Source organism: Myodes glareolus, chromosome 4 (genome assembly GCF_982192425.1).
Source record: "Myodes glareolus chromosome 4, mMyoGla1.1, whole genome shotgun sequence".
Classification (NCBI taxonomy): Eukaryota; Metazoa; Chordata; class Mammalia; order Rodentia; family Cricetidae; genus Myodes; species Myodes glareolus.
Window position 1 is genome coordinate 90,584,497 of NC_142029.1, and position 24,725 is coordinate 90,609,221.

Consider the following 24,725-nt stretch of genomic DNA (forward strand, 5'->3'; position numbering starts at 1 on the left):
AATCTTGCATATCGTTTAATTAACAGAAATTTAACATTGAGAGTAAAAGACATTTGCTATTAGAGTGGTAACGTAAAGGCTAAAGGGAAATGCTATAGCCTGAGTGAGACTGTGACAGTACAGGGCAAAGGAGTGCTGCTTCAGCACCACGGAGAGATCATGGCGACAGTTTTGTTCCTTTTCTATTTTTTGTCGTTTCCAGAAATGTTGCCACGACTCTTAAAATTCCAGTCGGAAAACAGAAAATCCTGGTTCATTGGTCCAAACTTAGCATTAGGGATCTACTCCCGAGCTGTGCAAAAATATATAATGTAGGTAGTGGTGACCAGTGTTGCTTTAACGGGACCACGCCTTAGAATAAAAATTAAAATACGTGTGTAGGAGGGCACATCAGAGATACCCAGGGATGAGACAGATGTCTGCACTTGGATTCTGCTTTCTTTCCGAACCTCCAGTCAAGTCCCTCTGTTCATCCACTGCCCTATGCAATCTCACACCTTTGATGACCAGGCGGAGCTGTCCGGAGAGACACCAGCCCGAGAGCCTGCAGCGCGGTGCGGGTACCGCCTCCGTGCTCAGTTTCTCTCTGCTGTGCCGATGACCGGCTGGCCAAACGGAAAGCTCGCGGGTGCTCCGCACGGCTGCGCCCCGCACCTCGCTCTCCCTCCGCCCGCCCCGCGCTGGGCCCGCGCCTGCGCAGTGCGCCGCGCCACGGGTGGTCGCGAGGCGGACGCCGGTCCCGAAGCCTAACCATTGGCCACTGAGGCGAGCCGGCGCTTCCCCGCGCGGGGGCGGCAGCACGTGCCGGGGGCGAGCGCGGAGACCACAGCTATGGCGTCGTTACTTTGGGGAGGCGACGCTGGGGCGGCAGAGAACGAGCGGCTGAACAGCCACGTAACCGCCGCTGAGCAGGGGAGGGCCCACGGGCGGGAGCTAGAACAAGGACTCCCGAGGGAAGTCCCATGGGAGGGGAAGCGCCTCTCTGGCGTTTGGAGTGGGGTGTCAGGTGATGGGGGAGGTGTGGGCAGGTGTGGAAGGACCACGGGAAAGGACCCTCCCAGAGGGAGGGCAGACCTTGGGTTTGAAAGGGCGAAGACCCCTGGAAATCCTGATAGAGGACACAGCTGGTGGTCCTAGCTCTTCTGAGTGTTCTCCTCTCCTGATTTTCACCATTTAGCAGGTCTCCCATCTTCGTAGCCACCTTTCCCCTGTAGGTGTTGTGAACCACCTTTCACCCAGGTGCTGCCCATATTCAGACTAAGAGACCTCCAGAAGAGACTGGAAATTCACATCCTTTTGTGGGATAATTCATTCAGTGGCCCGACTGATGAAATCGTTAATCCTTACCATTGCAAAGGAAGCTGTTTGGGGTGGTCTTCCCTCCCGCTGCTGTAGGATAGCACCAGGCTTCCTGCTTGATGTCCTGCTTCCTAACATTGGTTGAAATTTGTGCCTTTCAATAGTTTTCAAATCTCGTCCACCCCAGGAAGAACCTCCGTGGTATTAGGAGTACCACAGTCCCAAACATAGGTGAGTGCTGTTAGGCTAAAGTAGACTTGCTTAATTAAACATCTTTGCTTTCCCCCAGTATCTGCCAGCTGAAACAGCTTCGACTCCTTTAATTTTGCATGCACGACCGCCCCCTACCTTCCCAATCACTTTATCTCCCTGGAGGTGACTATGTCATACACTGTAAAACCTGTGGAAATTTTAAGAGTCCACTGTATTTCCTTTCAACGTTTTTCTTTACATTCATTGTTCCTCTTTTGCCATTTTAGATGGCTCTCTTAACGCTGAAGAGGAAGATGAAGAAGACGATGTAGGTAAGAGACGTTTGTTTGCACGTGCTTTCTGGCGTTGCTCGGTTTATCATCACTTCCGGAATGTTAATGAATAGGATTGCGTTGGGAAAACACTGTCTTTGCTTTATTTTTGAATGAATACTATCAGACAAAAATACTAAGTTAGGAGGGGTGTATTTCTTTAGACAAAATGAAAACTGCAAGGAGTGGGTTAAGAATATTCAGTTTTGCAAGGAAGAACTATTTGGTCCTGTCATGATTAGATGTTGGTTTGCTCAAGGTCAGGGGTTGGTGCAACAGAGCATAAGAAACTTGATCTTTGTAAAAGAGGCAATTCTCGGTGCTATGGAATTCCTTCTAGAACTTTCTTTAGAAAAAAGATAAGACTAAGCCGTAGTTGTTGTGTATGCTTTACTGTGTGGGAGAAAACAGTTAATTAGATGCCATTCAGGAGGTTTGATGCCTTTTTTATTTTTGCTTTCCTAGTGGATCTGGCAGCCAATTCACTCTTAAATAAATTAATCCGTCAGTCCTTAGTAGAATCCAGCCATCGAGTGGAAGTCTTACAAAAGGATCCCAGCTCTCCACTCTACTCGGTGAAAACCTTTGAAGAACTACGGCTGTGAGTACCTTAACTCTTAGTGCGTAAGAAGCTCATGTCAGCAAGCACTAACTAGAATGCTGGCACTAAAACCACCAGAATCCCATTTATTCTCTAGTATGCAGTATTCAAATAGATTGTAATATATTACATGCCATTCAGCTATAACTCAAGGTGTTGAGGTGAGGAGAAAGAGCATCCTGCTTGTGGGCAGCGCTGTCTCGTGGGCTGGGGTCTCTGAGTAACAGGTAGAGCAGGAGAAAGCCGGCCGCGGCAGCACACAGTGAGAGCAGCAACCTGACACTCTCACCAGCATGCCCTCCCCCACCATAGTGGACTCTTCCCTTTCTCAAACCAGGAGCTAAAATAAATCCTCCTTAAGTTGCTTCTGTCAGGCACCGTGTCATAGAAAAGGTCCAGTGCTCAGCTGCAAAGTGGCTTCCCTCAGAAGTGTACCTTGCAAGTGTACGTTTCTGAATGTGGTACACACAACAGAGAGACTGCTGACCACAGAGACTTTGCATGTCTGAGAGTTTTATTTATTTATTTAGCTACCTTTGTATCCATCTGTTTATTTATTATTTTACAGAAAGGAAGAGTTACTTAAAGGGATTTATGCAATGGGATTTAACAGACCATCCAAAATCCAAGAAATGGCCCTCCCGATGATGCTCGCACATCCGTGAGTTTACAGGGTAGTGGTCTTCCAAGTTGGCTGTTTTTGGTTTCTTCTATTTCTTCCCAGGATCTTGTGTTCAGTTTATACCCAGTCCTCTCCTCTGTTTCACAGTCCCCAGAACCTCATAGCACAGAGCCAGTCTGGAACGGGAAAAACAGCTGCCTTTGTCTTAGCAATGCTCAGCAGAGTGAATGCCTTGGAATTGTTCCCACAGGTAAGGAAGGACTGCGGTGGAATCCTCGTGACTGCAATGCCGGCAACGTTTCAGCAGTGCCAGGTCTTTCCGCAAATATTAGGATTACTGCAGGAAAATGACAGCTAGGCATTCCTTCCTAAAATCCTAGCGCATTGGGTAGAGTATGCGGATAGTAACGAGTGATGCCCAGCCCCAGCCTTAGAGTCCAGCTGCCTCCAGTCCCAGCCTTGCCACCGCTGCCCATTTCCCAGAGTCCGTTTCCTTTCTGTAAAGCCATCTCTCTAAAGGCATGGCTCATCATTGACCTGTTCATTGACCTGTGCTGAACTCCTTACACCCCATGCAGTGCCTGGATCATAGTGGCAATTCATTAAGCACTGAATGATAACCGAATGTGTGAGTATGTGTTCTCCTCCTAAAGTCATCTTGTGGGGTCAGTGAAGCCACCTACCCTTTTGGCACTGTGCTTGGTTTTAAGTAGGCATGTAGTGACGGCTACTCAGCTGTAGGGTCAGGAAGGCATGCAATTCGCTCATTTCTCAGAGTGTCTTCCTAGGATCACAGAGTGCCTGGTTGAGGCACCCAGCTCACAGTTCTGGCCTCGTTTTTTTTTTTTTTTTTTCACAAAAAGAATCTGGTACTGTTTCCCTTTTTCCTCCAAAGGGCACTCAGAAGTTCTTTCATGGGCTGACTTCCCATATGTGATAAAAGCCTTCCTCAGCCAGCTGCCAGCGATTCCTATAAATTGTAGATGCATGTGATGCAGGCCAAGTGCTAGGAGTGTGCTTTCCACACAAGGTTATTGAAATTTTAGTATCCATTAAATTATTCAAGAGGGCCACGTTTGAGCCCATGTTTTGAAAATGTGTGTGGAAACTCTTTCTAGTGCTTTGGTGGTTACCTTCTCTACCATAGACCCTGAACATGAACACTTTAAATATCATCAGTTTCTTCCATTGGCGGTCTTCATTCAGCAGTCGCCATTTCTATGGGAGGGCATCGCAAACGGGCATAGGAGGGGAACAGTATCCTGGCAGGATTATGCATCTCTACTATGGATTAAGCAGATCTTGCCGGAACAGGCAGACTCTTAGGAGGAAGTAGAAGGTGATAGGTATTTTACAGCTGTGGTCCATCATGCCTTCTTCATGGACTCCCAGCTCCCTACATCCCTTTCTCTCTCCGTCAAAAGACAGTGGCCAGTAACTTGCGTTTTTATATAGCCCCATAGAGAGAAGTCTACCAAGTAACCATTTCTTTTCCCTTCAGTTCCAATGCCCCTAGTATTCACCTCAAACCTGTCAGCTACTTATCAACTGCCAAATTATATTCAATTTAAAATGTTTCTTCAGCTAGAATCTTCAGTGCCCTTTCTGTGACTCTTCCCGTGCAACTTTTAACTGTGGTTCCAATGTGAACAGTGGCCTGTATGAACCTGCCCCCTCCCCTCTTCTATCTCACAGTGCCTCTGCCTGGCTCCCACCTATGAACTGGCTCTACAGACTGGCCGTGTGGTTGAAAGGATGGGGAAATTCTGTGTGGATGTTGAAGTGATGTATGCCATTCGAGGAAATCGAAGTATGTACCAGTCAGCCTGTCTTGGCTGTTTGTTAAATCCTGGCTTCACACCTAACTCCCCTGCTTTCTCACCTCTGAAGTGGGGGACATATCTCTCAATGAAGCAGTCCAGGCTTAAGCACTGGTGCAGCCTGGCGTAAAATGAGGGTGCAGCAAACAATACGTTATTTCCACATCTCGTAAGAGGATGCTGTTTTTATGGTCTGCTTTTTGAGACTTGATGGTTTTGTGCCAAACAAGTTTTATTGGAGATTTTTCACTAAAATACTACATGCTTATCATGGAAACCGAAACGTTAAAGATGAGGAGAGGGAAGTATGCCCTGCTTTGCCCCAGGAAGGGACAGGAGCTAGTCTTTGCTCCCTTGAGCCCATGCCAATCATCTGCATAATTGCTTCCTTGTGTGCTCACAACATGGAAGCCTGTCACACCACCCTCCGACTGGCTTCCCAGCGTTTCATGTTTTTTACGTCTAGATTATTACCGAACGTTTTTCTTGTTTCCCATTTGGAAAGGCTTTGTTGTTTGGAGGGTTTGGTTTGATTTGGGGTGCCGGAGATAGATACTGGGCCACGGGCATGCTAGCTGAGTGCTCTCATCCTGAGTGTCCCCCAGTTCCTGTAGCTGAGCGCGGTCTCTCAGCTCATGCGGTGACAGACTGGCTGTGAGTGTCACCCCCACTGTAGTCTCCAGAACAACTGGCATCCCCTCCTGTACTGCCACACCTGACCAGTGTCCCCTTAGCCATGCCATTATTTCCACGGGACAATAGAAATGTGGGATGTGGTTTTATTTATTTGCTTTTGGTTTTGGTTTTGCTGTTGTTTGGTTGGTTGGTTGGTTTTTGTTTCATTGGGGTAGGGGTTGGTTTGTTGTTTTATTTGGTTTGGGTTTTGGTTTTGGTTTTTTTGAGACAGTGTCTTGAACTTATATGAGTAAGTAGTCATCTCACCTCAGCTTTCTCAGTAGCTGGGCCTATAGAATGTCACAATATCTATTTTATCAAAATGAAGCTTTTTAAATGACCACAGAGCACCATCAAATATATAGGACTGTAATTACCATAACCCTAGAACTCTGGAATCCATCCTAAAATTCTGCAGCATCTAAATGCATCCATGCCCCCTCAGGGTTTGCACTTGGAAAATGATGCTGTATTTCTCTTACCACCAAGCACTGTATGATTTCACCCTGGCCTGTGCCCCGTGACAGTGAGTTGAGCTGTTTTTATCTAAGGAACACTGAAAACCCTTTTCTCCGCAGTTCCTAGGGGCACCGAAGTCACCAAACAGATTATAATCGGTACTCCCGGGACTGTCCTAGATTGGTGTTTCAAGCGAAAATTGATTGATTTGACTAAGATCCGTGTATTTGTCCTGGATGAAGCAGATGTGATGATTGACACCCAAGGATTCTCAGATCAGAGTATTCGTATCCAAAGGTAATGTGCGCATTCATCCGTTCCTCCTAGATTTTCAGGCTAAATGATCAATTGTGTTTGTCTACTCTTCTAATTACTTCTATTGCTTGATTTCTTGCCATCTTCACCTTTGGACTGACTGGTTTTTCACCAGCCCAGGGACCCCTCAGACTGCCGCAGTGCTTGCCTGCACCCTGTGCTGTGCCTCTCTGCCCTACTTTTATTGGAGTGCAGGCCTACAGGTGAAGTGTGTCCTGGATCGCACAGGGTGTTGCCAGTCACGTTTATATCCCGAGCAGAATCCCGATGGAATCTGCTGAAGGCTGTGGTGGCTGTGGTGACTGTGGTGGCTAATGCGCTAGAGTAGAAAGCACGTGGTGCTGGAGCAGGTCTATCCCTGCTTCTGATTTGTAAGTGAATCATACTGCTTCCTCGGATTCCTCTGCCAGATCACCCGAAGGGCTTCCAATAACACAGTTCTGGGCCTTCTCACACTCGCTGCCTTGAGATTTGGAGAGGGAAGTTAAGAATCTGCATTGCTCTTTTTCTTCCTTTCTTTCTTAATAAAGTTAAGGTGGTGGTGGACGCCTTTAAGCCTAGCACTCAGGAGGCAGAGGCAGGTGGATCTCTGTGAGTTGGAGGCCAGCCTGGTCTACAGAGCAAGTTCCAGGATAGCCAGAAGCTGTTACACAGAGAAACCCTGTCTCAAGGCCGGGGGGGGGGGGGGGGGGGAGAGTAGTATTTACTTAACTTTAAATTCAGTAGTATTGAAAGTCTGATAATGAGAAACAGCAGTCCCCACCTGCTCAGTCCTGAAGCATGCCTGTCTTTTCTGATATCGATCTTCAGACCTTCAATAATGTGTTCACCTTACTGTTTTCGTGATGTAAAGTTTTTGTCTCCTCAGTATAAAGAATAGGCCTGAATTCTTTTAAACTATAACCCTTGTCCATTCTCTGTTTCCTCTCAGTGCTTAAATCCTAAGAGTTTGACTATGCCAACCCTGCATCCTTCTAAGTATACGCATGTGAACACATGCATTGTTCACTGTTGGGCCTGGCACTGTAGTGTTAGTATTATTTTCCCTCTAGAGTTGTTTATTGCCTTTTTCCTGTGCATTATCCCTGTGTAAGGATCTTTAGCTTTTCCCTAACCATTCTATCATAAGTGTCATATGCAAGTGGTTTCTTCACATAGTCAAATCATGCTTTTTATGTTTAAAATGTTCAATTATTTCTTTTATTTTTGAGATTATAATATAATTACATTATTTCCTCCTTTGCTTTCCTCCCTCCAAATCTTCCATGTGCCCCTCTTTACTCTCTTTCAAATCCATGGCCTCTAATTTTAATTGTTGTTAGATACATATATGTATATGTTTGTACATAGATTCCTTAGTAAAACCTGCTTGGTCTGCGTAATGTTACCTGTGTGTGTGTTTTTAGGGCTGACCATTTGGTACTGGGCAACCAATTGGTGTGCTCTGCCCTGGGGAGGACTGTTCTCCTGTTCTCAGCATGGCTTGCTGTCTGCAGTGCTTTGTGTAGGGTTGAAGCCCACAGATACGCGTAGTCCTCACCCCAGGAAACTTTCTCTTTGCAGCAGACAGAAAGCATTATAGAAAACCACAGCTGATCAAAATGTAGTTGTAGAGCCGAGTCCCATTGGATACCTCGACAGAAATCTAAGGCTCAGAGATCGCTGAGGAAGAGGGGGGAAGAGGCTGTAGGAGCCCAAGGCACACGTAGTCTGCTGTGATACTGTGTTTCCTAGTAATGTCACCCACAAAGCATCGCTGACAAGACTGCTTCAACAGGAGCTTAGTGAGGACAGCAGCAGGAGACATGCCAGGGTGGATGAAGGAAAGACCATGAGGCCTCAAATCATCCATCCACTGACTTCTGTGCCGGTGTCCTGCTGTATAGTGGAATCACGGCTGTGCTGTTGGTTCATTGGCTGCCTTGCATCTCCTAATTCCTGGGTTCTTGTGTAATCCCCCTAATGTGCTGGGTTGTATTTTCTGGTCTCTTTTCTAAAGCATATAAGAAGTTCATGGTTGGGGTTTTTTTGCTTGTATGTGTCTCTGCATGTTTTTAATTGTCTTGTAAACCTGGTTTTTGAGTGGTATTTATTGCATAGGAATCCTGTATTAAAAAACCGTTCTTCCTCCAATTTCAGATGCTTATTGAAAACAAAACAGTTTTCTGGGGTAACTTTATATTTAATTAGCCCTGTGAGCGTCTGCTGCTGTGGCTGAAAGGTTTGGTGTCACCCTGTTCTCCCAGACCTTGTCTTTAGCCTACCGCTGGGGTCTCCTGCCGCCTCCATATCCTGATATTTCTCACTGGAGTTTGTTGACTTTTATTATCAAGCCTTGTGCCTGCAAGTTCTGGAAATTCTTGGAACTTGTTTCTTTTCCTAGAATGACCAACTGTTGAGAAAGTCAACATAGGACACAGGCATTGCAAACAAGTATTAAAAATGGAAATAATTACACATGTGTTACTAAAGCAGGGTGCCATTTCTGTTTCCAGGTCACCCATTCTCTATTCTCCTTCTCACTGTGTTTCCAGTTTGGAGAAGGACACCTGTCTTTCACCCATTGTACATCTTTCCAGAGCCACCAACAGTGTTGTCATCACGTGAGCATATGTCCTCATAGCTAAAGATCTTAACTACATGTGAACTTTAAACTGAAAAGTGCCCCAAACTTGGAGAATGAAAGGCTCAATGCCATGGTCAGATACTGAGTGCTTGTTAAGATGTCAGGTGCTCAGTATGCAAGACTGCAGCTGTTAGGGTTGTTCTTTAGTTTGGTAAGGAGTTTGTGGGATAAATAGAATTTGCCAGAATTTATATTTACACTCTACCATTAGTTTATGTTTGGATGAGATATGAGCAAACCTGTCTTTTGTTTTATGAAAAGTTCATAGATATAATCTTCATTTTTAAAATTTTAGTATATTAGACTCTGCGTGTGTGTATGTGTGTCTTGAGAAAGACTTTTTGGCTGCAGCCTGAGCTGATCTGGGACTAAGTATATAGTCCAGCTTATCCTCGAACTCAGGGCAGTCCCTACTACCTCAGCCTCCTAAATGCTGAGATTACAGGTGTGAGTCAACATGCTTAACGGGGGCATGTTTTTGTTGCTGTGATTTGGTGTAGCATGAGAGTACATGTCTGAAGCAGATTTAGAAGAATCGACTCTCACACCGAAAGCTGTGTCCTGTATTACCGGCTCTTCGGCCTTTGTTTCCTCCCAGAATGTTTTATTTAGGTCTATAAACCGGGTTTCCCCCAACCCTTTATTGAAATTAGATTCTTTTCTCATACAGTATACCCTGATTATGGTTTCCCCTTCCCTCACTCCTCCAAGTTCCTCCCCATTCCCCACTCCTCCAGATCCACTCCCTGTCTGTCTCTCATTAGAAACTAAACTTGACAAAATAAAATACAACAAGGTGAAGCAAAAACTTTTCATATCGAAGTTGGACTTGGTGACCCAACAGGAGGAAAAGAGACAGAAGAGCAGGTACCAGAGTCAGAGACCCACTTGTTCTCGCTCGCAGGAGCCCCATAAAAACATTAAGCTAAAAGCTACAATATATACTCAGAGGACCTGGTGCGGCCCCTGTCAGCTCTTTGCTGGTGCTTCAGTCTCTGTGAGTCCGTAGGAGCCTTGCTCCAGAGGCCCTTGTCTTCCTGCTGTCCTCCATCCCTCTGGTTCTTACACTCTTTCTGCCTCCTCTTCAGGGTTCCCTGAGCTCTGGGGTGAAGGATGTGATGGAGACATCGCACTTAGTTTTGTATACCAGTCTTAATTTTTCTCTCCTTAAAACTCATTTTCCCTGGAGAAATTTTTATATGACTCCAGATATTTAGGTGCATGGCTTAAGTATACATATCAAGCATTTACTGAAAAGAAGTCATAAATAGATTTATTTTTTTAAAAATTTAAATTTTTTTAGTAAGCATATAATTTTATCATTACTGATAAATTTGCATAATGATGCGGTAGATGTGCCTTTTATCTTTATATCAAGAATGAAATATTGTCCGAAACAAAACTTATTCTGTATTTTCTAGAGTTGCTATGATTAAATTGCCAATGCTGGAAATACCCCTTTGTGTAAGTATTTAATACAAGCAGTGGAAATGTGTTTCATACCATTTTGGAAATTGTTAGAAATTTTTCCTAATCCCAAGCCACAGTTAAGAATTTTTCCTTAATGGAACTGAAGTCAGCAACTGAAGCAGTTAAAGTCAAATACCCAGCAATTACAGCATACTGACTTGAGAAGACCATGTGAGAGCAGGGAGCTGTGTAGGACTCATCCACATACAGTACAGCAGTGACCAGTCTGAGCCAAGTGTCTCAGGCCGCATTTGCTGATAGTTTGTATGGCCTCAGTGGCACACACAGCGTAAGAACCCAGACTGCAGTGAAGTTGCGCTATGCGACCCAGGCAAGCTCTGCTAGACACACCTCAGGTTCATTATGTGTTTTCCTTTGAGTTCATTGTTGCAACCTATTTGACAATCCCCATATTCAGTCACACAACCCAGACGGGTCCTCAGCCCACAGTAAGACACTGTACTGTAAGCCATGGTGGCAGCTACTCCATGTCATGTTGATGGATGCTCGGGACAACATGGTGGCACAGGCTCATTTGGGTGCTAGGACTGAGGTAGCTGAGGGGCTACTGTTTTCACAGCAGCACTCGGCCCTTGAGGAAGCCACATTTAAAAGTTTGGAAGTACTGCCTTTCTCTCTCTAAGCTTACAAGTCCGTGTCCACACTGACCTCTGAGATCCCTGGCCCTAGCGCCAAGTCTCAACGCGTTCCTCCAGGTACTGTGTTAATCTGTGTTTGTGCACTTCCTCTATCTGAGGTTAAAATGCCGTCTCTGACTTTCTTTTTCCTGTCTGGATCCTGCTGGTGTTATTTTCTGATTGTTTCTTTTCCATCGTTCCCTGTTCTGGTGTTCTGGATGTACCATCCACCTTCCCTCACTGATTTCAGTATTTTTGTAGGGTATTGTTGTTGCTATTTTGTCTATTCCGAGTTTACAACATGGTCTGAACTGGGCATTTCTCCTAGTTGGTTTGTTTGCTGCATCTGCCTTTCACAAAGGTGGACCTTCCTTCTCTGCCTACTATATAACACTAGCCTGCTCTTCCATAATCTGAGAGACTAAATTGCAGTAAACAGCTCTCAAGGTGGATCTCTTGGAAGCTTCACGTTAGGGTGGTTGTCATACGGGGGCATTAGAATAGAACTGTGTGGTGCTCGGGTCTCCTTCCAGGTGGCAGAGATTGGCTGCTGGCAGTCTGGGTGAGAAGAGGCTACCAGGAAGTATGCATGCTTTCATTTGATTCACTCCCTTCAGCCACGTGACTATCTCCACCTACCCTTAAGGCTCATAGCTCCAAATATGGAATTTATGCACCAGTCTCCCGGCAGTAAGTGTTTATCTGCTGAAGTGAGAGATCCAGCCATTCATTATGGCCAGAGTCAAGGGAGACTCCCCTCTTGTCCCTCTAACCAGTAAGTTAATGTGTTTATGTTGTAAAGTAAATGGGTCAGAACTCAAGATTTAGTAGTCAAAAGGGGCTTCAAAAAAGGCCCCTTCTACTTCCTACTCAGGAGGATACTGTATAATAATTGGAGCACTTGTGTTGGTTGCTCCCCACCCCCTGTTCTGATTCCCTTCTTCACTCCATCCCCTCAGATGTGTGCCAGTGTGAGACTGACTCTTCAGTAGGAGGAGACTGACGTGACTGCCGACCCTCCAGACTGTCTGTCTGAACTTGGCTCTGAGAGTCACATTCCATATATATTTTTCCAGATTCTTGGTGGCGGACAGGGACAGGCTGCTTGACTTGCTGTGTAAAGGTGGAGCTGATCACGGCACACAGCACCACATAAGCTGCAAGTATTGCACAGAGCAGCTGATGCCAGGGCTTGAAGGGCGACAGCCTGGCAGCTGGGTGACGGCCACCTTCCTTTCTCTTCCAGAGCCTTACCCTCCGAATGCCAGATGCTCCTCTTCTCCGCGACCTTCGAGGACTCTGTGTGGCAGTTTGCAGAACGGATCATTCCTGACCCCAATGTTATCAAGTTACGAAAAGAGGAACTGACCCTAAACAACATCCGACAGTATTATGTGTTGTGTGAAAACAGAAAAGACAAATATCAAGCCCTGTGTAACATCTATGGTGGCATCACCATTGGCCAAGCCATCATCTTCTGCCAGGCAAGCCTGCTGCCTGTGTCTTTGCCATGGACAGATTCCATACGAGCAGAGGGGAGACGGTACTAGGAATACATGCCGTCTAGCCAGGCTCCATGTTCAGTTTAACCCGCAGAACAACTTTGAGTAGAATCTCCAGTTTCAGGGCAAAACTTAGGAAGGTTGACTGATGGGATGGAATCTTAAATAAAGGTCCCTTTTAGAAGCCCTGCTGCTGACACCTCCACACGTGGCTTGAGGTTTGCTGTAGCTTTTCCCTGTCTATGGTGTTACTTATACTGATATCCCACTGTTTATTTTATGGGAGGGGTGTTGTGTTTTCTTTTTCCTCTCTGACACTTTTCATGTTCGTATGTTTTATTTTCGTCCCTACCATGTGAACATGCTAAGCCTTGTGAGCAGGTTGTTGAGACATGTCTGCTCTCGGCTGGCCGCTGCTGGCGTGTGGACAGACTGAAATCCTTTGTAGATGAACACAGTCCAGCCCTGCCCCAGGACAGCCATGGAAACTTGGCAGTGTGTTGGCTTTGCAATTGTTTTCTTTTTCCATTTAGCAAAAATGATGCTGATGAAGCAGCAGAAATGGGGGAGCTATTGTATTGTGCACATAAAGATGTTAATCACACAGCTCCTGCAGAGAACTCTTGTAGTGTTTGTTGTTTTGGTTTGGCTTCAGTTTGTGGAAAAGAAGGCCAAAGCTTGGTCAGGTTGACAGAATATGATTCTTAGAATTGCAGAGAATGCCATGCCACAGTCTAAGGGCTTCTTGCAAGACTTAGAGAGAGAGGAAACAAAATCCCTCTGCAGCTTTCACCCCACACCCGTGAGCATCCCAGGGAGAGCCAGCCTGCTTTGACCCGCTGCTGTTCTTTCTCTCCCTAGACCCGTCGCAATGCCAAGTGGCTGACTGTGGAAATGATGCAGGACGGCCACCAGGTGTCCTTGCTGAGTGGGGAACTCACGGTGGAGCAGCGAGCCTCCATCATCCAGAGGTTCCGAGATGGGAAAGAGAAAGTTCTGATAACAACCAATGTCTGTGCTCGAGGTATGTGAGAGTTGGGTGTCACTGTGAAGTGTACGCAGTGGTGTAAACACCACTGCAATCAAAATCAGAGCCTGCCACCCTCCAACATTGCTCTATCTCCTCCCAGCACGTTGATGAGATTTCTGTATTTCTCTGTCTCAAACCAATGCCTGAGTTGCATCATGCAGTGTGTAACCTTTGTGGCTGACTCTGCCCACCTCACATGATGCTACTGAATTTCCCCGGCTTTGTTTGCTACATGCAGCAGTAGAAGGATAGAAGGCTCAGAGCAGGGAGGGCAGCCTGTCAGCGTGGGAATAGAAGGCCCAGAGAGCATCGAGGTATCCTAGGCGCATAGGGTTGAAAAGTATTGAAGGAAGGAAGATAGTTCGAATTAGTTCTTAATGCTGGTATTGAACCCCGGGCCCTGTGCTTGCAAGGTGGGAGCCACGTCACTAGCCACGAGAACAGTTCAACTGGGTAGGGAAATACAGTGGCTTTGGAAAATGGCTGCCTGTATAACTGGAACTGAATATGAGGATGAGGTGAACCTGTGCATAGCTGGGTGGCTGGAGGAGTGTGTTCTAGGCTGTGGCCCAGGTGCCCTGGACATGGCTGTGGTGACCATCCTGTGAGACTTCAGAAAAGGGGAAGAAGAGACAGAGGGAAAAGCATTGTAATCTGGAATGTAATGTGGAGGTTGTAATGGCTGGGGCAAGAGATGAAAAACGACCTGATGCGAACCCAGTCATGGAGTAGAGTTGAGCTGCACCCCATAATGGGTGAGAAGACCATGGACCAGGGAGCCTGCAGGGCACTTAGCACCACAGATTGGGAGGAGCTTGGCGAGGGCCTCTCTCTTCCATTTCCCCGCTCACCTATACACATCCATGCCTTGTGCCTGTTTAGATTTCCGCAGATTTAGCCTTGTTTAGCATCCTTACCGAGCACCACAGGCACCGAGTGTGCAAGCAGACTGATCTGTGTTGTGACCCACTCGTGAGAATTCCTTTGGCAAATACAGTTCTTGGTAGATTTGTCCTGAAGAAATTATTGCAAGACACCATAGTGCCTTTCTTCTCCTAGGAATTGATGTGAAGCAGGTCACCATCGTTGTGAACTTTGACCTTCCTGTAAACCAATCAGAAGAACCAGACTATGAGACCTACCTCCACCGTATAGGGCGGACAGGACGCTTTGGGAAGAAAGGTCTCGCCTTCAACATGATTGAAGTGGATAAGCTGCCGCTGCTCATGAAAATACAGGACCACTTCAGTAAGTAGCAGGCTTTCACATGCACAGTGGACCCACAGACTTGCTCCTACCGGCCATGAGGGCAGTGAGGGGCTGCGTGGAGCAGAGGTCATGAGGGAATCGCTTCTAATTCATAGGATGAGAGTCATAACGTGGCCAAGTGATTACATGATTCCTTTGTGGTTAAGCAGAAGTTGTACGTGTCAAGTAGAAGTCACACGAGTTCGCTCTGCAGTCTGTAGAATTTTATGCCCATAGAGCAGTACCACAAAGTAACGACACCCTTAAGGATCTATTGTCTCCCAATTTCCTCTTTCATAGTTTCTCCTTCTCTTGTCTCCCCCTCTCTGACAGGACAGTCCTGACTTCTGAGCTTTGCAGCCCTTTCCCAGCCCCACACCTAAACCAGCAGCTTCGGCTAGTCAGCTGGGCCCCAGAACTGGCAGGATGCCCTCACGGGAACCTCAAAGGTTATATCACCCAGTAGTTGTACCCCCTCACTGGCAAAAGTCAAGTGTACTGGCACATGCCTTTAATCCCAGTACTCGGGAGGCAGAGGCAGGAGGATCTCTGTGAGTTCAAGGCAGCCTGGTCTACACAGTGAGTTCCAGGACCGGCAGAGCCACATAGTAAGAATCCGTCTTGAAACAAACAAACAAAATTACTGCAAGCCCAAGAGAGCACAGATGCGGGTGGGGAGCAGGGCAAAAAGGTGTTAAGTGCCGTTCTCCTGATGGGCCTTTGTTGGTAGCAGTGGGCACCCTCCCCAGGAAATGAACTCATAGAACATTTGGAGTGGAATTTCAGGCTGACTGCTGCCCATCCCACTGACCCTCTAAAGGATTGCTTAGGACCCCATCTTAAACCCCCTGGAGCGACTAGGAGATAGGGTCCATGCAGGCCACCGCTGTCATGTTAACTCTTGGGAAGTAACTACAGTGGGGAGGCGTGGTCCTCCCCAGCTTTTCTCACTGTCGACATCACCCCTTTTTCTCAAGGTATCTGGACATGAATATTCTCGATCCAGTCTATCTGTGCTGTGTTATTGTATGTGGGTCAGCTGTTTGATAAGTGTCTATCACTTGTACTGGGCTTTCTCTACAAAATGTTTCAGGAGCAGGTGTTCGTTTCTTTGTTGTTGAGACAAAGTCTCACTATGTAGCCCTGGCTGTCCTGGAACTATGTAGCCCTGGCTGGCTGCACAGAGATCCACCTGCCTCTGCCTCCTGAGTGCTGGGATTAGAGGCGTGTGCCACCACCACACCTGCTTAGTTAGAAACAGTTCTCTTCAAAGGTGTCACTGTTTTGAGAACTGTTTCACTGGCTGGCATGAACTTGCATTGAGGACCTGGGCTGAGACTGCTCCCATTCTCTTTGTTCTTTCAGATAGCAATATTAAGCAGCTCGACCCAGAAGACTTGGACGAGATTGAAAAGATCGAATACTGAAGAGAGGCCTTTGTTGTTTGTGGGCTCTCCTAGTTTGTGCGAGAATGCTCAGCAGGTTTTGAAGATAATTTTCTATGTTGAGGCTCTGTCAAGGTGAAACTGTCACAGATGAAAACTGTCACAGATGAAAAAAATAAATGTCATGATACTCTTCATTCTAAGACCCAAGATCTTTTTGAACCTATTTGATTCAAAGCATGTGACCATTCTAAATGAGAACTCAAGATTGCATCCTCTGTTTTCAGGAACCATCTCCTTGAGCTACTTATGAACCTGGCCACGAGGGGGCAGTAGAACATCACTGATTTTAAAATTTCAGCTGGAGACTTTAAACTGGCAGGACAGATAGAAAAAAGCCACCCATTGTCAGGCCTTGCTCACACCTAGTCCTTTCTGCATATTAATTTCCCCATTCCTGCCCCATACTCTCAGGTGAAAAGTATACTTTAAAATTTTGTGAGAGAGCATTTTACCGTTTAATATTTTAAGTGACATCCAGAATTTCAGAATTTTTCCCTCTTCTGCTTGTTAACTATCTTCAAATTAGGAAAGATTTATTCTGTCATGTGTCATGTTATATCATAGTCTTTGAAAATATGGCTTTATTCTAGACATTTCCCAAAAATGGGCAGTGAAGTTTTCAAAAACAAGAAGCGAGAATCTGGGGAGCTGCGGCTCAGAGGGTAGTGCGCTGGCTGTGCTGCCGGTGCCAGCCTCAGAGTCTGAGTGCACGTCCTCAGCCCCCACGGAGAGGCCAGACACAGTGGAGCGGCTCTGCACAGAGTTGGGAGCCGGAGACAGATGTAGTAACTCCCAGGCCCAGCCAGTCTCACTGAATGGCAAGCTCCTAGTGCAGTAAGAGACAGTGCCTCGGAAACCAGGTGAAACACAGTGATGTTCCTCACGTGCCCGCAAGCATCTGCACCCACATACACATGCATGCACACCCCATACATGCATGCATCACACAAACTCACCAAAAAATTAAACAAAAGCAAAATAAACCTAGACGTAACATGTCAGGGAATCTAAGATTTTGTTTATAAAAGCTTCGTGGTAGCAGAGCATGCTGGTGCATACCTGCAATCCCAGCATTCAAGGAGCAGAGTCAGGTGATCTCCACAAGTTCGAGACCAGCTTAGTCAACACAGCAAGACCCTGTCCCAAAATTTAAAAACAAACAAACAAACAATAGTTTGTTTCAAAGAAAAATTAAGTCTTCCACAATAATGTAGATGTATTTCTGTAAGAAAAAAAAAATTCCAAGACAGGGTTTCTCTGTAGCTTTGGAGCCTGTCCTGGAACTCTCTGTGTAGACCAGGCTGGCCTCGAACTCACAGAGACCTACCTGCCTCTGCCTCTGCCTCCTGAGTGCTGGGATTAAAGGAGTGCACCACCACGCTCAGCAGCAAATATGTTCTTCATTACCACATTGGCTACTTAGAAATTAAATCATGAACTTGAAGAAAAATGGGATGATGGCTAGAGTCTCAGAAAGCCCGAAGTCTGCAGCTCTGCCATACGCTACACTGCGAGTGGCGTCTCCAGTGCGTGATTGTCACCCTGCTGAGGATGCGGTCTGTCCAGTGAGTGATTGTCACCCTGCTGAGGATGCGGTCTGTCCAGTGAGTGATTGTCACCCTGCTGTGGATGCGGTCTGTCCAGTGAGTGATTGTCACCCTGCTGTGGATGCGGTCTGTCCAGTGAGTGATTGTCACGCTGCTGTGGATGCGGTCTGTCCAGTGAGTGATTGTCACCCTGCTGAGGATGCGGTCTGTCCAGTGAGTGATTGTCACCCTGCTGTGAATGCGGTCTGTCCAGTGAGTGATTGTCACCCTGCTGTGGATGCGGTCTGTCCAGTGAGTGATTGTCACCCTGCTGTGGATGCGGTCTGTCCAGTGAGTGATTGTCACCCTGCTGTGGATGCGGTCTGTCCAGTGAGTGATTGTCACCCTGCTGAGGATGCGGTCTGTCCAGTGAGTGATTGTCACCCTGCTGTGGATGCGGTCTGTCCAGTGAGTGATTGTCACCCTGCTGAGGATGCGGTCTGTCCAGTGAGTGATTGTCACCCTGCTGAGGATGCGGTCTGTCCAGTGAGTGATTGTCACCCTGCTGTGGATGCGGTCTGTCCAGTGAGTGATTGTCACCCTGCTGAGGATGCGGTCTGTCCAGTGCGTGATTGTCACCCTGCTGTGGATGCAGTCTGTCCAGTGAGTGATTGTCACCCTGCTGAGGATGCAGTCTGTCCAGGGAGTGATTGTCACCCTGCTGTGGATGCGGTTTGTTTCTTATCTATTTTGACAGTGCACTTGGCTATCACTGTGCCATGTTGATCCCTAAGTACAAGAATGGGAGAACCAGCAGGCTCCCCCATGCAATACTAGGTATTGATCATGCATCCTTGTATTAAGCAGCATGGAAAGGAAGATAAATAAGATTCAAGACACCTCAGCAGAGTGTAATGGTGGAGACCCAGTATAAGCCAGCATCCAAACAGCTAAGACGGAAGAACATATATATCTAGTGTCACACAGATGGGTCCCTAATAGCCTCCTCCAGGGAGGTGGAACATACTTAGGACCATGGGTCCGCTGGGACAGTGTCCCAGATGCAGCTCATCCTGCCCATCCCCGTCTGGATAAACAAAGCTCTGAGGCTAGAATCCAGAAGATGTTAGGCAGAGAACTCTAAGTGTTGGCTGAGCAGTGGATAGAAAGGGCACTGTCTACAACACGCTGAGACCAAGAGGTTCTCAGGCACAGAGTTTGCAAGAAGAGCTGTCATTTGGGAATATCTGCTTGCCTGTTTACACTGCATCACCTCTCCTCTCTGTGACTGGAAACTGTTACCTTGTGTACTCAGTACCTCGCCCGGCATGGTGCCTATGATAGCAACTCTCCTTGTAAGTATTTTTCTTCTTTTGATGCCTCCTTGTCCATTCACATTTTTCCATAATTTTAAACCCCAATAGGAAAACATAGGATAAGCAAGCGTGAGAGACATAATAAGGTTTTGTTTTGTTTTTTTGTCTCGCTGTTTGAAAAATGAGTTGGGCTCTCCATCCCAGTCAGCTCAGTGTCCTAAATGAAGCCGCACGCACACACACCATCCCCTGTGCAGATCTCTGGCGAGGCCTCAGCAGGTCACTGCCCCACAAGAGCCCTTGGGAGGCTTCCCCTGCAGCTCTTCCCACGGAGTCTGCAAACACCAGACATTCTTCTGCCTTGCCCTTTGTCCCTCTCTTCCCATCCCTTTGTATCACCACCTAGGAGGCAGCAAGGCCACAGCTGTATGAAACTGCTGTCACAGGTCGGCACGCCAGCCATCCTGAGACTGTTTGCAGGGGCAGCTCCGTGCTCAGAACCATAAGCAGTTTCCCTGTCTCCACAATGACCTGACCGGGTCGTCTGAGTGCTGGCTTGAGGAAGGAATAAATAGGCAAGAAACAACCACATGCTTTCAGAACATCTGTGTGCTGGCTTAATCAGCTGTGTGTTCCTTGGCACCAAAGACCAAACCAAATCCAGGAGATTTATATTGGCCAGCTCCATCCTGTTAGCCTACTGAACTTGGTGATCACATGTGGCAGGGTTGTGACCTGCAGGGGAACCATGAGTGACCAGTGATCAGCCTGGGCCCTGTTGCTGTGAGGTGAGGTGCCAGATCTAAGGAAAGGTGAAGGGTTTCCCCACAGTCTGTAAGGATGTCTGACAGCTCAAGGGACGTTATTGTGATTAGGCAAAGTGTTGCTCCTCCCCTTAAAGTTTTAGAGGATTGCAGGAGTTTTGGGGGGGAGGGGAGCTGGTTGTGCCAAACCTGCCTTTGGTTCTTGGGCCTCTTGGTTCATGTAGGTGCCCAGGTTAAAAAAAGAACCCAGAGACATCCCTGCTGCTGGGCTGCTAACAGGGAGACAAGTCCTGACCTGGGCCTCTCAGACTAGGCCTGCAGCTCTTTCCCACGGGACCCTCTTCCATTCGGCACACTGACCAGTCGTGCCAACTGATCCTCGCAGTGGTCCTCCCAGAGCCTGCGCTGCGCTGCGACACTGTTAGTCTTCCAAAGGAGCTCCAGAAGGTTCCATTCCTTTCGATCCTGACTGCTCCAGCCCTCCACCACTTCCAGAGAATAATCAGGACTATCTAAGACCCGTGTGTCATCTTGCCCCACCACACGTGAAATATAGCCTAGCTATAAGTTTTGAGGAATACTGACTTTTACAGTCTACCATGGGGAGAATTAGGTATCACTCTACCCCCTCATGCCTGTCGGCTGGCTTCTTCTCCTTCCGCTGCTGCCCCTCATTTCTAGGATAGGGTTCTTGTACAGACTCTGCCTTCTCATTTGCCTTGGGCATCCCAGAAGGTCAGATACACCATGCTCTGGCCTGTTCATACAGTGTGGCCTGGGCCATTCTCTCTACTCTTCTGATTTCCCCAACAGCTTTGCAAACTCTTGTTTATAATGTGGGTGGGGCTGAAGTACCAATCACAGTTCTTAATTACATTTATTTTTTCACACTGTCGTGCCATGTACATACCAAAGAACACGCGTAGAAGTCAGAGAGCATTTTTCACAGTTGGTTCTTTCCTACTACCATATTGGTTCTGGTGTGGAACTCAGGCTGTCAGGCTTAGTGGCAAGTGCCTCTACCAATGAGCCACCTCATTGGCCCCCAATTTGTTCCCCCAACCCTCGTGTGTGTATGAGAGAGAGAGATGTTTGAGACAAGTCTCATTGTGCAGCCCTGCCTGGTCTGGAGCTTGCTATTTAGACCAGTCTAGGCCTCAAACTCACAAAGATCCAGCTGCCTCTGCCTCCTGAGTAGGATTAAAGCAGGTACCCATTCTCCATTTTTAATGTAGAATTTCTGCTTCAGACAGAACTAGTAAAATAATAGGAAATGCACACAAAGTATGCTGAGGCTGGACGAGAAAAGTAACTGTCTAAAAGTAACCCCACAGAAGGCCCCCGAGCCCAGCTCCTTAAGTTCCCAGCCTCCTTGGACCAGCATTTTCACCTTCTACTTCTGGGGATGTTAAACAAACAGAAAGCTCTGCTATAAGGAAGACAAACTCTGGGGGAGACTCTATCCACCATTTAATAGCAACCCATTTACTGTTCTTCTTGATCAGAATAACCATGAATTTATTTCACATTTGAGAATATATCTTCACTGAATATGGATGTTCTCCTATTTTGAACTTAATAATTTTCTAAGTCAGAACCAATAGACAGTCTTACTCTAGGCCTATGGTTCGTGGTCAGTAGCTTGAAATCTTGGTTGGAATGAAGTGCTTGACTAGGAAGCCCAGTTTTAAGTTCAGAGGCCCAGTCACATATAAAAGCCTCTGCTGGTACTGAGATGCACTGAACAGTCCACTCAGTGAAGTGGTGAGGATTCACCATCCTTTGTGGGAGTGTCCAGTCAGAGAGCTGACATTGGTGAGAACTCACCATCCTTCGTGGGAATATCCAGTCAGAAAACAGACGGTGACTTGTATGCACATGTACAATCAGTGCAAATTTGGCATAAAATGATCTCTAAGGCTCTGCCTATTTGAGACACCATGTGGTGTAGGAGGTTCTTCTGTATTTGTGTTGCTTTCATTGGTTATTAAAGAAACTGCCTTGGCCTTTTGATAGGGCAGAACTTAGATAGGCAGAGTAGACAGAACTGGAATACTGGGAGGAAGAAGGGCAGAATTGAGATGCCATGAATCTCCGGCCTGAGACAGACGTAGGTTAGAATCTTGCCGGTCAGCCACAGTCATGTGGTGATACACAGATTTAATAGAAATGGGTTAATCAAGATGTGAGAGTTAGCCAATAAGAGGCTAGAGCTAATGGGCCAGGCAGTAATTTAATTAATACAATTTCTGTGTGGTTATTTTGGGGGTTAAGCTAGCCGGGCAGCCGGAACTAGTAATCCGCTCCTCTTACTACAACCATGTTTCTGCAACCACACAAAAAGGCAACACACATGAAGAATATAAGCTATGGAGGTTTTGTACAGACCGTTGCTTCCAAATGAGAGGGGTGGGTGGGCATTGGCGTCTATGCTCTCAGATCCACTGGATTCTTCCTCACGTGGTTACGTCTTTACACCATGCTCCTTCAGCTTATGCAGAATATGGGCTACTTTTAGTTTAATATTTCTATTATAAAAGCAATAAAAAGCAAGTGCTGTTAACAAAACTCTCCCCCGCTGTAGCAGTTGCTGCCTTGATGTACCCTTTTCATCTTGACATAAGCACAGTTCACCATAGTGTGTATCTGATAGGAAAATAACTAAGTGTGGTTTTGCCTTTTGTTGCCAAGTCTTTTGGAATTATTATTTAATAAAATAATTAACTAGATTATCTTGTCTGGATGTTAAGTTTGAATGCCAAGCTGAAGGATTTTTATGACTGTAAACAGACGCAGCAAGCTGCTTCCCAAGGCCAAAGTAGTTTCATTTTCAAACTGCAGGCTCACTTTTTCTCCATGCAAATGGGATTATTTATTTGTATGTGATTTACCACTTGGAAAGCATCTGTAGTATCATTTGTCTTGTAAGATCATGCTATCAAGTTGTATGAAATACCTGTGTGATTTTTCCCCAGAGACAATAAAGATATTAACCTTATTATTGAGAATATATTTCCCCCCATGCCTGCCTTTTTAAATTTTAAGTTACAGTCCAATATAAAATGATGTGGCTCAGAGGTTAAGAGCTTAGACTGCTCTTGCAGAGAACCTAAGTTCGATTCTCAGCACCCACATCAGGTAGCTCCTAACTGCCTGTGACTTCAGTTCCTAGGGTTTCAAAGCCTCTGGCCTCTTGAAACACTTGCACTGAAATAATAAACTCATGTAGGTGCATGCGTGTGCACACACAATTAAAAATAACTTTTAATCTTGTAATGAAATAGGTTCATAATCCTGTAATATTTTTTCATTTATTGATTCTAAATGTTAATAATACTCTAGAAACATTTCAGATTTATGCTACGTTATTTTGTGATTTTAATATTTGATTTCACTTATTTGTTTGGTGTCTGTGCATATCCATGCCATGGTATGGACGAGGAGGTCAGAAGAGAATCTTCAGGAGTCAGTTCTCCCCTTCAACCGTGTGGGAGCCAAACTAAGTTCACCAGTTTGGCAGCCAGTGCCCGCACCCTGCTTTAACCCACCAGAAACATCTTCCTACGTGAGGCATAGCAAATTCATACCATATTTTTCTGCTTAAGAAACAATGACTGTGAGGCTCCAGGCTTAGCGCGTGGTAGAGCACTTGCCTGGCGTGTGTGAAGCCCTTGATCCACTGTCCTGCAGCCAGGGTGGGGCAAGTCTAACCTCTGCTGTGGAGAAATCTGTTCTGCATTTCTTCTGCTATCTCTTGTTTTCGTAATACACTTCTATATCCTGAACACATAGGATTCTGGGATCTATTGATTTGTTTTGTTTTGTTTTGTTTTGTTTTTTTCTAGTACCAGTTGAAAGATTAACCATTACAGACTGTATTTTTAATATTTATTTCCCCTCTAGGTTACTCTGCTTCATTTTTTTAAAACAAAATCCTCACCCATTCTTCAAGATTAACTTTAGAATTTATTAATCAAACCCTCTGGGTTTTGGCTGCACCATTTGGCTATAATAATTAATGTAGTCCATATATCACTCTGCCGAGAATCTGTTTCTTGTTGTGTCTAGGTTTTGTTTTGTGTTTTGAGACAAAGTCTCATTACATAGATACAGTTGGTCTCACACCTGTAATCCTCTTGCGCTGAGATTACAGCCAGGCACCACCACATCTTGGTTTCTTTACACATTTTGACCAAGTGCTGGATCAGTCAGTCCTGTCTCAAGGAAAACATCAGGAGCCATGCCAGGTATAAAGACACACAGACACCAGACCACGAAGCCGTGGCTGTTGATCGGATGGGTGCAGGGGTGAGGTAGTCCTCGGAGGGCCATGCTCAAGTAGAGGCCCCAGCAGAAGCTCCAGGCTTGATGAAGGCTCTTTACCTGACATGGCATCGCTTCCAGGCCCTGCCCATCTCTGCAATCCTTTTCATTACCGATGCCTCTGTGCCCTAAGCTTCAATCTCTGCTTCATCTTCCCTGACTTAGAGACAGCAGAGCCATGTCTTCTGTATTTCCTCCTCTTTGGCACCAATGCCCTTCCTAGGCCTGGGCACCCAACATGTGTTTCCCAAAGATGGGAAGAGAGTAGAAAGTGGGGAGGGAAAGCAGGCAGCCCCAGCGTGGAGAAGAGTCATGTGGGCCACTGCATTTTGCAGCACTGACTTCAGTCTCTTGGGGATTGTATAGTTCAGTTTCAGAATGTTTGCCTGGGTAAGACTGCCCAAGAGAGAAGGAGCTTGCTTCAGTACTGGTCACAACTATACTTAAAGCCTATATAAATTTGTGTATGTACAAGCTTGGAAACATAAAACTACCTGACACATTATGGGAGTTGTAAGG

At 46.3% G+C, this 24,725-nt stretch overlaps 1 protein-coding gene across 2 annotated transcripts; it reads left to right on the forward strand.

The window, feature by feature from the left end:
- Positions 1 to 738: 738 nt before the first annotated feature.
- On the forward strand, positions 739 to 16,411 carry Ddx25 (DEAD-box helicase 25). 2 transcript variants are annotated; one of them, XM_048458772.3, is made up of 12 exons: positions 739 to 894; positions 1,464 to 1,530; positions 1,779 to 1,823; positions 2,289 to 2,424; positions 2,993 to 3,085; positions 3,194 to 3,296; positions 4,742 to 4,856; positions 6,120 to 6,297; positions 12,296 to 12,533; positions 13,413 to 13,575; positions 14,641 to 14,829; positions 16,195 to 16,411. In XM_048458772.3, the coding sequence occupies exons 1-12, from the start codon at positions 832 to 834 to the stop codon at positions 16,254 to 16,256; spliced, it is 1,452 nt and encodes a 483-aa protein (XP_048314729.3). In that variant the 5' UTR covers positions 739 to 831; the 3' UTR covers positions 16,257 to 16,411. The 2 variants fall into 2 exon arrangements, with proteins under 2 accessions (XP_048314729.3, XP_085545875.1); XM_085689749.2 differs by having other exon boundaries at positions 779 to 894; positions 1,487 to 1,530.
- Positions 16,412 to 24,725: the final 8,314 nt, after the last annotated feature.

Excerpts from the sequence above, each read along its gene's own strand:
- Ddx25 (XM_048458772.3), top strand. The coding sequence starts at position 832 with ATGGCGTCGTTACTTTGGGGAGGCGACGCTGGGGCGGCAGAGAACGAG. Across the intron at positions 3,086-3,193 it reads CCGATGATGCTCGCACATCC|TCCCCAGAACCTCATAGCAC; the intron begins GTGAGTTTACAG and ends TCTGTTTCACAG. Across the intron at positions 4,857-6,119 it reads TGCCATTCGAGGAAATCGAA|TTCCTAGGGGCACCGAAGTC; the intron begins GTATGTACCAGT and ends TTTTCTCCGCAG.